A 15,789-nucleotide genomic window follows, 5' to 3' on the forward strand; every position below is an offset into this window, starting at 1 on the left:
TAAATATACTAACACAGGCTAGATATGTTATTTTATCGATCAATCCTATGACTTAAAAAATGTTTAGAAATGTGTGTGTCTCCTCTATGCGTTTAATGTATAAGATTCATCCCCATGCATTTCAGTTCCACTATGGCAAAAGACAACAGCCTTGACACAACTGTGTGTCTGACTTGAAGGACATATGGAAATTCAAAGCAGAGCATTTACTGTAGATTTTCCATATCATCTAATGAGGCAAACTGCTTTTCCCTGGGGGTGGATGTGAGTTCTGCAGTTACAGAATCTGGAAGGCCTGAGTTTTTTTTTGTTTTTTTTACCATATGTCTTTTAGAGTTGGGGGAACATTAAGTTGTCTTCAGTCAGGATGGGAGTCCTCAAGATCATGCTGCTCATCTTTGAGTCCGTTCTGTTGTCTGACTGTGCAAGGGGTGAGTAATACATCATTAGAAATGTTTTTTCCTTAACGTAACTTAACTTCACACTGGGCACACACTGGTTAAATCAACATTGTTTCCACATTTCAATGAAATTCCGTGGACCCAACGTGGAATAGATGTTGAATTGACGCCGCTGCCCAGTGGGTTTCATTCTTGCTTTCTTGCCTACACAGTAGTGTCCAATCGTTTTAGTTGAATATTAGCAGATAAATTGGTTGACTGCTGGTGCTTTTTGTTTACATGAAGAAAATCTCAGTTGGCTCTAACTTCTTCACACTGAGAAGTAAGAGAGGGGAAAAAGTAGAAAAAAACTCTATAAACAGAACCCAAAATCAACAGTGGGGAAATAGAGAGAAAGCCAACCCTTACCCCCCCCCCCCCCGTGTGTGATCTTTTCAGTCATGGCCATGTGTGTGTGACTGTGTGTACATTCGCCACAGCTAAGCCAAACAAACACATCCATCAGCTTCCCAGGGTGAAAGAACACAAGTCAGTGTAAGAGTCCAGCTCTCCCGGGGTTGGTCCAGGGACCGTACTTTCTCAGCATCACGTCTCTATGTGTGTGTGTACGACCATGACCAGTGTAGTGTGTTATTGCTTTGATTCAGGGTCAGAAAACTGCCTGCATTGATTGAGGATGTTAGACAAATGCAGACGCATAGTATAATTATGCGTATGGTTTCCACAATATCACCTGTCATCAACGGCTGAAAATATCCAGAACAGCTCAGTAGAGCTTGAAAGTCACCTTTTCAATTTGACAGCTTTGAAACTTTCACACAAACTTTGTGTATTCTACAGCCTCTCGCAGTGGGAAACCAGACATCCTATTCTACACCTCTCTCCTCATTGTTAAACTCAGAATGGCAGCAAATGGAAGTGGCGTCTCAAAAGCACTACATGCATGTGTCTAACAAGGCATTGCAATATGGGGCAGGTGGGGGCCAGTGGGGGCCGCTAGGTGGTTTGGATGTGGGCAGATTACATCTGTGGGCCTGCAGACAATGCCTTATTCACAGCAGGACAGACAAGCCTTCACGACACGGCTAAAGCAAAAGTAAACAAGACATGGAGGCTAAATAAGATTAGACAGGCAATTATATCTGTTTACAGATGTCAAAGGAAGGAGAAAACCAACAGGGAAACAGACTGCAGAGAGAAAAACGAGACATCCTAATCTGTATGCACGGTGGCCTGCACTGATTTTATCACAGAAAAAAATAGGAATATGTAGTCTGTTTTTCATACTTTCTTTCTGAAAGTGATTTTAGATAGGTCCAGAACAGATACAAATATTTACTGTTGGCGAACAGTCCCCCCAAAAATATTTAGTAATGCTCCTCTCTGACATCATATGCTCAGGTTTAAGTGGCCAAGTTTTAATATGTAATTTAGTTAAGTTAAATAATTTATTTGGCTTTTATAGGATGGTTTTAATTGTCACGTATACAGGACTACAGGGTGAAATTAAGTCTCCAGAAGTTGATAGAAAAGAGGCCATAGTCTACTGTATAATCCCTCAGAGGGAATGATGTGGCAGCAAGCTCCCAGGTATGACACAATGTGATCCCAGAGTAACAACGTCAACGTTTGATATCCTGTAAAATAAATGGTTTTGATTACAGACACTTGGTTTTGTAGAGGAGTAGAGACTGTCGTGGCTGTAAAACTGTGCCCTGTAAAAGTTAACAGGCTATGATAACATCATTGACAAATGCAAATTAAATTATGCAGGAGATAATCCTTTGAGTTACGTATAAATTCAAAATAACATATTGGAAGTGTTTAGTCATTTGGTGGTTATATGATCACCTTCTGTACTTTTACATTTTAAACTTGGGTTAAGTCCAACTTAAAGGACAGATTGATAATGAGCTTGCTGCTGTCAGTCTGATCATTTATCTCACTAAGCAAGCCAGGACCAGTCCTCCCTTGTGCTCTGATTCATGAAACTTGCTCAGGACTGATTCCTTGAACCCCATTGGACAACCCCCCCCCCCTCCCCCAGTATCCCCCCCAGCAGCTGTAGAAGGTGCTCCGTAATGTGTCCCGGCAGAGCTTCTAATGTGGTGACAGGGCTGGGGACCACTGTGGTATAGTAACTGTGGAATGCAGCAGCAGGAACATATGGACCTGCTGTGTGTCCTGTATCCTTGGTGAGAATGAGAGGATACAAGGTGTCCCTAGTACTTACCAACACACACACACACTCTGAAATGATTACCGGTCTCCTTTTGGAAACAGAATTGCGGTGACATCCATACAAAGTGTGCACTTTGTTTGTAGGAGAGGCCTGTGATTTTTGAGTCAGTATACTGTATCGACATGTCACAGGCAGTATATTAGCTTGACATGAACGTTTTTAACTTCAGACAAATGTTAACTCATGTACACCTCCTGAGCCATCTGGATAAATTTACAGCATACAAACTGCTCTGCAACTGTTTTGGAAAATATACATTTTATAGGAGAGTTACATGGTTTTATAACAAGAAGGTACTATGAGATAAATTGTATGCCATGGGCCTTTAAAATCACAAGAGCATTTGGCTCCCAGACAGATTTCTGTAATGAGGCTAGTTTCCCAGTAAACAAATACTCCAAAGTCCTCTTATTTTTTTTAAAATATGGCCCAAATAGTCAGAAGATAATGACACTGTGGTGTTCTGGCACATGAGCCCAGCTGGAGAAACAGAGGGAGAGTGGACAGAGGTGAGAGAATGAAAGAGAGAGAGGGGGAGGTCTAGGCAGTACTGTAAAATCTTTGCCATGTGTTTGAGTAGTCCTCTCTGAAAACACTTGATTTAGAAATTACAAACAAAATCAGTGTTATCGTACTATCAGATTCGCCAATGAGGTACCAGCACTGAAAAAGAGTGGATTCATCATAAACCCACCAACACCCACAGACACACACAACTCAGTGCTGTCCGACCGATTGACATGCCACCTCTGAACTCTGCGGGCTGCTACGCTTCCCCAAGCCAATTTATGACCAAACAACAACCACTGCTCTCTCGCCATCCCCCTTACACATGTCTCCCTTCTCTCTCTCCCAGTCCTTCTCTCTGCATTTCCTCCCGTTTATTACCAGTGTAAAGCCAGAGGAAGTGAATTAAGTTAATGTGCTGTCGTTAAAACAAGGCATGGAGCTGACCTTTACTCCCACCCACCCTCTCTCAGCTCACCAATAGCCCCTATTTACTGAGTCTGGGTCCATTTGCAGAGAACAATGGGTGGATTATTACATGCACTCGTCCCCTGGTTGGACATGGCAGCAGTAATTCATTTTAAACACTCTACATCCCTGTAGACTGTGGTGATTTGCCGTCTATTAGTGTGTACGTGTACTGCAAACCAGGGAATTGTTTTACTGAGGGGCTGCGATTTAGAGGTGCGTGAGGAAGAGTTATGAGAGGGAGCTACACTCAGGGTTTTGTGTAGAAGTGTTTTATTAAGCATGGGGCAATTGCTCTGTGAGAAGTCATGATAATGAGATACCCAAGGAGCAGAAGCCGATTCAGAAACCCTAGAAGTATGAGTTACCAGATACAGCAACACTTATTCCCTCTCCAAAAGTTCCACCACTAGTAGGTACCACTGCGTCTACGTTTACTATGATAACAAATACAGCTGCATCTATCATTACTACCGTCACACTGCAACTCCTGGCAAATCTATGGAAGGGAGAGGAAGTCTAGGAGGGGACCTGGAAGAGGAAGGTGTTAGACTTCACCCCAAGGGGAGGAGAGGGCTGTACATGGTGATGAGGGAAGCTGTGATAAGTAGCCATAATGGAGGTCAATTGTTGTTTACTTTAGTGGGCCATAATCTGTGTGAGCAACACTGCCAGCTTTGACTGAGCCTAATGGGCACTCTAATTAGCATTCTGATGGAATCTCAACTATTTACACGTTGTCTGCTCCCATTCACTGTTGTCATGCTCAGCTGTATGGAAAGGGGGAGAATGAAGTGTGAATAGGATTGTTTATAATCTGCCAGTCATGAGGATTTGTCTCTGTAGGCCTACAGCGATCATGAGTTTGTTTGGCCGCTTGGCTCCGGGTGACTGTGTCTTTAAGCCACACACTCTGTCCCCTCTGAGTAAATGGGGTGATAGACAGACACATGGATTCATGGTGCCCTACTTAACCCACAAGGATCTCATAGAATCCTTTACAATGGGCCAGAGAGCTGGTCTGATTGACGTGTCATCATTCAAATGGTAATCACCTGCATGTGTTGTTGATTTAATTGTTTGAGACGAACAATAAATATTCAAACTATTGAGGGATTTATCTTAAAGCTGCCGTATGTAACTTTTTGGGTAACCTGACCAAATTCACATAGATATGTGAGTTATAGATCTGTCATTCTCATTGAAAGCAAGTCTATGAAGTGGTAGATTTGTTCTATGTGCTTTATTTCTATGCCTCCCGTTTTTAAAGTTTTTGGTATTGGAAAATATATTTCTTATTTTTTGTTACATAAACGGAAATTAGACAAACTATTAGAATTTTATCATCCAAGAAATGGCAGAGCGATTTCTGCATATTGCACCTTTAAATCCTGCACCCACCTGTCTCCAAGCTGTTATGTATGTCATAGTGTCACTATAACAAACAATAAGAGGTCCAAGCTCCAGCTGCATATTTCCCTGTAGCTCTGGAGCACAGGGCTGCTGTATTACACTCTTGGACAGAGAGATTTTTATTTTTTATATTTCACCTTTATTTAACCTTTATTTAAGATGGGCTGTAGTCGTTGGGACGGAGCGCGGAGGTGGGGGTTAGGGGCCGCCCTGTTGGACCCTTACAAGTGACCTTACAATAACATTTCAGCTACGCAGTGGGAAGTGTTTGTCTTGCGCAACCTCTTCTTTTTCAGCCTCTCTGGCCCCCTCCCCTCCTCCACAGCTCACTCCTCTCCCTTATATTTTCTATTTTCTTTTGAGCAGCGGAGAGCAGCCGAGAGCCCCCACTCCCCTTCGTGTTTCACAGCTGTTCTCTCAGTCACTTAACAAACGAAACGTTGAGAATCTGAAGCCCACTCCTCTCACCCCTCAACAGGAGACTGTCAGTCTTGTTTTCCTGTAGATGTTAGCGTGTAGATTTATGACGAGGCCTTGGGTCTCCCTCCCTCTCTTTCCCCCTTTCCATGCCCATTTCCTTTCTCTCTTTCTTTAGACAAGTAAAGTACACGTGGCGCTCTATGATAGAATAAGGGGATGTTTTAAACAGTATCTTGCTCATTTTGTACACTTGTATGTTGAACTTGCCACAATCGTCTTTAGTTGACGTTTTATTTTCTCCTATCATTAATTAACAGAATTTCAAATCACTGGCATATCTGTTGCAAATGTTTCTCTCCTCTCTGAGGTAGTCATTGGAAATCACCAGCAGTACTGACTCCTTCCCTCCAACCTCTCCCCTGCCTCCCCTTCAATGCTTTTTGTTCTGCAGTTAAAAGGTTGATTGAAAGTTATGGTGGCAACAGCGCTGCCTGGCTGGGTCTGAAGAAAGCATAGCCAAGGGATAGCTGGGATAACGAGGGCTGAATAAGGCCTCCACAGCCTCCACCATAACCCACCGCTCTGATCAACATCCCCCTCTGCGATGGGCATCAATGAGACCCCACATTACTTTCTGCCTTTTCACTCAGAATTCTCACTGTTTTTCTTTGGGAGTTATTTTATAGAATTTGTAAGTTCTATTCTGTATGCACTATTTCTGTCAAACGGAATAGGCATTGCTTAGGATAGCCTTTGGGAATTGTGGAATGTTGTTGTATTATGTCAGAAATTGAGTTCTGATGGTGGAGACTGTGGGAGTGGAATTTGAAACAATGCCAAAGATCACCCTACTACTGTAATTGGGTTGATATTCTTTATTTTCAATGTCGATCATCACTTTCAGGATCCAAAAGTAAGGAACTTTTTTTTCGTGAACTTTATATACATAAGGGAGCCCCAGATCCACTGGCCCATAGATTAATGGTTTACAACGAATGGAAAAATATTCCCCACTTTTAACTTGAAGACTTAAGGAGGCTGGGGACAGGAGAGTAAAAATGCTTCAGAAGCTGAAAGTATGATCTGTCATATTTTATAGTTGGGCTACTGCTGTCCCAGACTGGAATTTCTGCACCATGTAGTGAAACTGATTTGATTTCCTCATGCACAGGGATGTGAGTTTGGGCTCCAGCTTTGGGCCAGGATGCACTTGGGGTGGGGGAAGGGGGACTAGCATACACATGGAGATTCAAGGATGTTTTGGAGGATTCCTTCCAGGCTTAAATGTACCTATAGCTGACTTTGTTGTGCTGGTGTGTGTTTTCTGTGTCCGTCAGTACAGTATATCTAAGATAGCTACTGTTTTGCGTAGCATGTTCACTTTGCAAATGTATGTCTGCAGGTCACTTTGGTAAAGGGACTGTGTGACTCCATGTGTGAGGTTGGTGAATGAAGGAATAAAGAGAGAGATAGAGACAAACAGACTGGCAAACAGAGATGTATAGAGCGGAGTGACCTTTGTGGTTGGACTTGTAAGGTGAACCGGTAAAGCGGGGAACACTGTCCCTGTGAAAGGCCGGGTACCTCCTGGTAATGACAGGCACAGCAACTCCACAATGACAGATTGATTTCAGACAATATTCCTGAATTGTCAAGAGGCCCCATGGCTGTCAGTAGGAGCTTTGCCAACACCCCCACCCCGTCTGTCTGTCTCTCTCCCCTTCAGCATCTCCCTCTGTTTCGTCTCTTTCTACCCAGGCACTGCTGCTACATCTCATTCTGTCATTGGCTCTCTCTGTGAAAAGGTCTGGTTGACAAAGGAGCTGGTGTAAAACGCATTAGTGTGTCATGTGGAGGATTTGGTGATGCTCAGAGCGTACAGTAACAGTGGTGTAGGGTTCCTGCTGGGCCAGCTAATGGAGGGGCACACAGACAGGGTACAGTATGGGTAATGGAGGGGCATACAGACAGGGTACAGTATGGGTAATGGAGGGGCACACAGACAGGGTACAGTATGGGTAATAGAGGGGCACACAGACAGAGACAGGGTACAGTATGGGTAACGGAGGGGCATACAGACAGAGACAGGGTACAGTATGGGTAATGGAGGGGCATACAGACAGGGTACAGTATGGGTAATGGAGGGGCATACAGACAGGGTACAGTATGGGTAATGGAGGGGCATACAGACAGGGTACAGTATGGGTAATGGAGGGGCATAGAGACAGGGTACAGTATGGGTAATGGAGGGGCACACAGACACGGTACAGTATGGGTAATGGAGGGGCACAGAGAAAGGGTACAGTATGGGTAATAGAGACGCACACAGACAGAGACAGGGTACAGTATGGGTAATGGAGGAGCACACAGACAGGGTACAGCATGGGTAATGGAGGGGCACACAGACACAGACAGGGTACAGTATGGGTAATGGAGGGGCACACAGACAGAGACAGGGTACAGTATGGGTAATGGAGACGCACACAGACAGAGACAGGGTACAGTATGGGTAATGGAGACGCACACAGACAGAGACAGGGTACAGTATGGGTAATGGAGGGGCACACAGACAGAGACAGGATACAGTATGGGTAATGGAGGGGCACACAGACAGAGACCGGGTACAGTATGGGTAATGGAGGGGCACAGAGACAGGGTACAGTATGGGTAACGGAGGGGCACACAGACAGAGACAGGGTACAGTATGGGTAATGGAGGGGCACACAGACAGGGTACAGTATGGGTAATGGAGGGGCACACAGACAGGGTACAGTATGGGTAATGGAGGGGCATACAGACAGAGACAGGGTACAGTATGGGTAATGGAGGGGCACACAGACAGGGTACAGTATGGGTAATGGAGGGGCATACAGACAGAGACAGGGTACAGTATGGGTAATGGAGGGGCACAGAGAAAGGGTACAGTATGGGTAATGGAGACGCACACAGACAGAGACAGGGTACAGTATGGGTAATGGAGGGACACACAGACAGAGACAGGGTACAGTATGGGTAATGGAGGGACACACAGACAGGGGGCAGTATGGGTAATGGAGGGGCACACAGACAGGGTACAGTATGGGTAATGGAGGGGCACACAGACAGGGTACAGTATGGGTAATGGAGGGGCACACAGACAGAGACAGGGTACAGTATGGGTAATGAAGGGGCACACAGACAGAGACAGGGTACAGTATGGGTAATGGAGGGGCACACAGACAGAGACAGGGTACAGTAAGGGTAATGGAGGGGCACAGAGACAGGGTACAGTATGGGTAACGGAGGGGCACACAGACAGAGACAGGGTACAGTATGGGTAATGGAGGGGCATACAGACAGGGTACAGTATGGGTAATGGAGGGGCACACAGACAGGGTACAGTATGGGTAATAGAGGGGCACACAGACGGGTACAGTATGGGTAATGGAAGGGCACACAGACAGGGTACAGTATGGGTAATGGAGGGGCACACAGACGGGTACAGTATGGGTAATGGAAGGGCACACAGACAGGGTACAGTATGGGTAATGGAGGGGCACACAGACAGGGTACAGTATGGGTAATGGAGGGGCACACAGACGGGTACAGTATGGGTAATGGAAGGGCACACAGACAGGGTACAGTATGGGTAATGGAGGGGCACACAGACAGGTACAGTATGGGTAATGGAGGGGCACACAGACAGGGTACAGTATGGGTAATGGAGGGGCACACAGACAGACACAGGGTACAGTATGGGTAATGGAGGGGCACACAGACAGAGACAGGGTACAGTATGGGTAATGGAGGGGCATACAGACAGGGTACAGTATGGGTAATGGAGGGACACACAGACAGGGTACAGCATGGGTAATGGAGGGGCACACAGACAGAGACAGGGTACAGTATGGGTAATGGAGGGGCACACAGACAGAGACAGGGTACAGTATGGGTAATAGAGGGGCACACAGACAGGGTACAGTATGGGTAATGGAGGGGCACACAGACAGGGTACAGTATGGGTAATGGAGGGGCACACAGACAGGGTACAGTATGGGTAACGGAGGGGCACACAGACAGAGACAGGGTACAGTATGTGTAATGGAGGGGCACACAGACAGGGTACAGTATGGGTAATGGAGGGGCACACAGACAGGGTACAGTATGGGTAATGGAGGGGCATACAGACAGAGACAGGGTACAGTATGGGTAATGGAGGGGCACACAGACAGGGTACAGTATGGGTAATGGAGGGGCATACAGACAGAGACAGGGTACAGTATGGGTAATGGAGGGGCACAGAGAAAGGGTACAGTATGGGTAATGGAGACGCACACAGACAGAGACAGGGTACAGTATGGGTAATGGAGGGGCACACAGACAGAGACAGGGTACAGTATGGGTAATGGAGGAGCACACAGACAGGGTACAGCATGGGTAATGGAGGGGCACACAGACACAGTCAGGGTACAGTATGGGTAATGGAGGGACACACAGACACAGACAGGGTACAGTATGGGTAATGAAGGGGCACACAGACAGAGACAGGGTACAGTATGGGTAATGGAGGGGCACACAGACAGGGTACAGTATGGGTAATGGAGGGACACACAGACAGGGGGCAGTATGGGTAATGGAGGGGCACACAGACAGGGTACAGTATGGGTAATGGAGGGGCACACAGACAGGGTACAGTATGGGTAATGGAGGGGCATACAGACAGAGACGGGGTACAGTATGGGTAATGGAGGGGCACACAGAGAGAGACAGGGTACAGTATGGGTAATGGAGGGGCACACAGACAGTGACAGGGTACAGTATGGGTAATGGAGGGGCACACAGACAGAGACAGGGTACAGTATGGGTAATGGAGGGGCACACAGACAGAGACAGGGTACAGTATGGGTAATGGAGGGGCATACAGACAGAGACAGGGTACAGTATGAGTAATGGAGGGGCACACAGACAGAGACAGGGTACAGTATGGGTAATGGAGGGGCACACAGACAGAGACAGGGTACAGTATGGGTAATGGAGGGGCACACAGACAGAGACAGGGTACAGTATGGGTAATGGAGGGGCACACAGACAGAGACAGGGTACAGTATGGGTAATGGAGGGGCACACAGACAGAGACAGGGTACAGATCCTCTCTGGGCCCCCTCTGACCTCAGATACAGACTCAGATACACACTGCTGGTGCTGCTGTTGACAGCATGTCTTGTTTACTAGACAGGCCTAATGCTTAGTGGTCAGTGAACTTGTAGTCTTCTAGTAGTTAGCGAAGCACAGAGTCATGTATACAGATCTTTATCTCTATATGGCTCTCGGGAAGTTGACTTGATGATAAAGCAGGAGGACTATGACCTAACCAACAGGCCCAATCAGTTGACTGCAGATTAAATAGTGTTGGCCATGCTTGAGATCCACGTTGGAATGCAGCAGAGGAGAGGAGGAGGAGGGGGGTGCAAGGAGTGGTAGAGTACACAGACGGAGACACCCTCACTGTTGACTGTCAGGGCCCATGAAGCACCAGAGAATACAGACCCCTGTAGCTAGCGAAGGGAAGAAACCAGGCAGACTGATTTCTGAGGAGGAAGGAGTATTAGTTAAACCCTAATCTAGTGAGTGGTTTAATCTTTAACCCACTGTGGTACAGTATGTGAAGTAGACAGACTGACGTGCAAATGAATGACTCTATATTGCCTCCAAAACTGTGTGTGCGTGTCCACATTCATTCTACTGTATGTGCTTCACTTCTCTCCAATCGTATGATAAGGATAGCAAGAAACAGGTGCACATATTCCCTCTACTGTCCCCCCATACAAGCAAGAGCAGAGAGAGAGAAAAGGTTTTTAGGTTTTGTTGTGTCATATGCCCAGACCAATCCAGGCTGAGCCCAGATCAGGGTAGGGTGCGGGGAGCAGGGTGTGAGATTGTTGAGATTCCTGGTTACTGCCGCCTGGACCCTCCTAATCCCCTTCACTCCCTCCAAATCTCCTCTACCGAGTCCCTACAAGCTGTGTGTTAAAGGAGGCCTCACTGTAGTCTTTGCCTCTACTCTCTGCCACCCTCTAAATCAACCTCTCTCTCTTGCTTTAACCTTCACCCTGCTCCTCTCTTTCTAACTTTCTCTTCCTTTCTCCCTCTTTAACTGTGACCCTATATATCACTGCCCTCCATTCTCTTCCTATCTTTACCCATCTCTTGTCCTTATCCCCCTCCCTTCCGCTCCCTCCTTCCCTCTCTCCTGATTAGTGCCCCTAAGCGCTCTCTGCTCCTGTGTGTGCACCATGCCGTGGCCTAATGGAGTGAGATAAGGCTGCATGACAGACGAGGCCTTTACACACACTCAGAGGAGCAGCAAACCAATGTCCATGAACAAATGTGCTCTATGTTACATTACAGATCTTCAGTACAACAGCAACGTATGGTAATGTGCAAAGGGGTTGGCATTTAAATAGCTATATAGCACCAATTATTTGTATTGATATACAGTTCTCCTGAATTTCTACAGACTCAGAGAGGATGACATAGTGGATATGCGATTATGATGTTCTTGGTCCTGTGGTTGTTGCAGCACAGACTCCAGCATACATACACACACACTCTCTTCCCTCAGCAGGAGCTGGGCTGGTAGAAGGTATTCAAGCCTAATGAAATATAGCAGCTCAGAGTTCAAAGGCTCCACAGTAGGGGCTGTTAGGGGTAGACCGCGTGATGGAGACGTTTCCAGAAGCTTTATGACACTTTATGAGTAATTTCTGCCTTTCTTCCTGTTCATTTGATGGAGCCTGCAGGAGCTCATTGTTCTGCATGGGGCCATTAGGAGAGGAAGCGGAGGCAGATCCACTGGTGTTTGTCGTAATCACTGTCAAAACCAGCTTCCTCTCTGCTTTGAAGTGGCAGCAGTTATATTTCAATTAATTAACATTGGAAACATAGATTGGCAGGAGCATCTCATTCTTTCTCCATCCCTCTTGTTCACTGCCTCCCTCTTTCTCTCTTTTGCGCTTTCTCTCCATGGTCTCATGTCACCCAATAGCTCTTACTCTCTTGCCATTCCCACCACTGTAGCCATGGCTATTCAGCCCACATCAGATGGTGCCAAAGAAAGCCTCATTGTCCCCCCTGGTCTGGTCTGGTCTTACCCTGCTCTTATCTATTGATTGGAAAGGCAAGAGGAGAAAATAAAAGGTATTGATTACCAGACGAGGTGAAGTTGTTGGGCAGGACGTCTGAGGTGGTAAGAAAAGACAGCATTCTTTACCCTCCGCTGCCCAACTGCTGTCAGAGCACCCTCTCTCCCTCTGTCCTCCCACTTTTACCCTATCGCTGTCCCCCTCCCCCGCCTCTATTCTTGAGTCGCCAGGATGGCTCTTTCTCAGAGTGATTGTTATCTGTGCTTGTGAAATGTATAGCCCGGCGCAGCAGTGGTCTCAGAACAGAAGCTATGGCCTTTCACACACTCCCCATGCCATGTTGACTGCCTCACCTTCCCTCTCTACTCAACCTCTCAAGTCTCAAGTAAAGTCTCTGGTCCTGGGTTCGGTTTCTTGTTTTCATGTATTTTTTTCTTTCACATCCACCTTTCTTTCTCCTCCTGTTTTGGCTGGCTTTGACAGACTATTTGTGGGTAACATACTATCCCACTGGTTCTCTTTTGCCATCCATTCTGTTTGTTTAAATATTAAAGTTTGCCTAAGGTTTTAAGAGATGGACAGGAGGATGATGTTTCCCTGGAACTACAGGTTCCATTAAACACTGATTTCCTTCTGTAACTCACCCACTCATAAAAGACTTATGCCTGCGTCTGTCTGGAGACTGGTACGCTTCACTAAGGAAACAGACAAGCAGTACTGAGGACTTCCCTCTCACTGGTGGGACAAGAAGTTGCACTGATCCAGAACAAGAGTGGTTTGCTACTTTCAAATGGTTAAAGCTAGGATTGGTGAGAGTAAAGCTGGATCAGTGTTACTGAACAATGTCTTGCTAGAGCCAAAATATTTGATCTCATCCAAATCTGTCAATGGTTCATGGTTTTGGCATGGGACTGTTAGAAATGAGAGAAAACATGGGTTCTCTGGTGAGATTGAGAGCAAATACTTTTATGAGTGGGTGAGTTACATGCAAACCACACCGGCCACCGGCCACGCGAGTCTTCAAAATAAATGTACACATAGATGTTATTCAATAATTTCCCCCACACTGCTAGCGTGCGTGAACTAACATCTGCATAGCCAAGCGCTAAAATAGAACTTGGTTCAATTTGAGAAGCTCCACAAGTCCCCTATTGCATATCAGGAAGATACAAACTCACGTGGTTGTTTGAAAAATGAAGAGAGATATAAGGATAACTAACTAGGTTTCCCTTTTTATCTGTGAATTAATCGTCAGAAGTAGAGAAACACATGATATTTATATGATCCGGGTCAAAATTCTACAAAGAACCAGCTAAAAAGGTGGATATATATGCGTGATATATATGTAATATATAATATATATATATATATATATGTCATATATACGCATGTATATATGTGGATATATATGCGTGATCAGGTAAAATAACAACCCAATCAATGTTAATCTCCCAGGGCAAACTGCTAGCAACAGCTATCTAGCTTAATTCATGAATGTTTCATGTGTGTTTAGAGCTGTCCCCAAATGAATATAGTTGGCTCACAGTTTTTTTGTATTTTAACCTGGGTGTCATGATCGAGTCTGGTGGGGATCATAGAGATAGACGGAGGACTCTAGTCGGACTCTAGTTTCAAAAGCCAGGTTTTAGCATGGGCTGCGCCGTTGAGGACTTTCACCATTTTCAAGAAGTCAACTGGGTGGGACTTCCTATAGACGGGTTGGCTGACAACGTCATGACAATTATACGAAAGTCAAATAGCTAGCAACAATGACAAGAGGGAATCATAGGTGTCTCATTTCAGCTAGTTGTATATTTAAGCAATAAGGCCCGAGGGGGTGTGGTATATGGTCAATATACCACGGCTAAGGGCTGTTCTTATGCGCAACTCGGAGTGCCTGGACACAGACCTTAGCCGTGGTTTATTGGCCACATATCCCAAACCCCCGAGGTGCCTTATTGCTATTATAAACTGGTTACCAACATAATTAGAGCAGTAAAAACAAATGTTCTGTCATACCTGTGGTATATGGTCTGATATAGCACGGCTGTCAGCCAATCAGCATTGACGGCTCGATCCCCCCAGTTTATAATGTTATTGATACCATGTCTTGTTTTGAGGGGTTTTGACTCATGTCATGTCTATGCTAATATGTCTACAATTCGTTATCTAGTGAACCAACAACTGTAATGACGTATTTGAGAGACAACAAGAGCTCATTGTGCAACTGTATTTATGTTTTCAATAAACATTCAGAGACTAAATATAGTTTACATGTTTTCAAAAATCTAACTTAACCAATCTGTTTTGCCCCATAGTTCTGCACACATCGGTTTTGTTGCTCATATAGTTTCACAAACATACGTCATGATCCAAAAACAAATGAGTAATCTTTAACAAAAACAAATGATTAGCAAATAAATGCAATAGTTTTTTTCTGGTTAACACAGCACATTTTACAAACATATTTCCTACTTTGGAAACACAACAGTGGTCAAATATGTTTTTGTGAATATAACAACATTTGTGACTCCTCAGATTACGTTTGTGACCTGCATTTTACATATTTGTGACTTGCTTTACATTTGTGAGTTGCTCCACATGTTTGTGAGTGGCCTTGGTCAGTGTTACCCATAAAATGAAAAGCAGATAAATAAAATTGTTGCTGGCCAAATTGACTGTGAGAAAAACCTGTGCTACCAGCCATCACCCACCACTTTACAATGTGTGCTGGAGGCAGTATGTCATTTGAAAACATACTTGATTGTTTGAAGCCTGAATGTTTTACTTCATATTATGAAGCATGTCTTACCTTGCTTGAAAATAAGACCATAGAAAGTTGGAGGCAATTATTTTATAAAACTAAATAGGCAGCACATGAGTTTCAAGTTTGGGGAAGCATACAATGTATCCTAGCCTTTGATTTTCATATGTGCATTTTTGTGGAACACTTTCATTTAAATAATAACGTTTTCGTTTCTCAAAATCATTGTCACGTGGTTAATCATAAAAATCTGAATTAAAATGATAAAAATATCAAAGTTAAAATTCAACTAATGTGAGAGCACCAGCCTCTGCCATATGGACACAGTGATACACCATGATCATTGGCCAATGCAGCCATTGGCCTAGAAAACTACCATTGTCAACTAATTAAAATAGATGCCTACTGGACAACTTTTATTTGTATTGCTTTTAAATCTTTTTAATGAATTTT

At 44.9% G+C, this 15,789-nt stretch overlaps 1 protein-coding gene across 2 annotated transcripts in view; it reads left to right on the forward strand.

The window, feature by feature from the left end:
• The window catches only part of LOC106598245 (fibroblast growth factor receptor-like 1), a 56,580-nt gene that overhangs the window by 789 nt on the left and 40,002 nt on the right, over positions 1–15,789 (forward strand). For both annotated transcript variants that reach the window (XM_014189338.2, XM_014189361.2), the window contains one exon: positions 335–431. In XM_014189338.2, coding sequence (XP_014044813.2) covers positions 368–431 — 64 coding nt within the window. In that variant the 5' untranslated portion in view covers positions 335–367. Of the gene's footprint in view, positions 1–334; positions 432–15,789 lie in introns of those variants that run through there.

Source organism: Salmo salar, chromosome ssa01 (genome assembly GCF_905237065.1).
Source record: "Salmo salar chromosome ssa01, Ssal_v3.1, whole genome shotgun sequence".
Classification (NCBI taxonomy): Eukaryota; Metazoa; Chordata; class Actinopteri; order Salmoniformes; family Salmonidae; genus Salmo; species Salmo salar.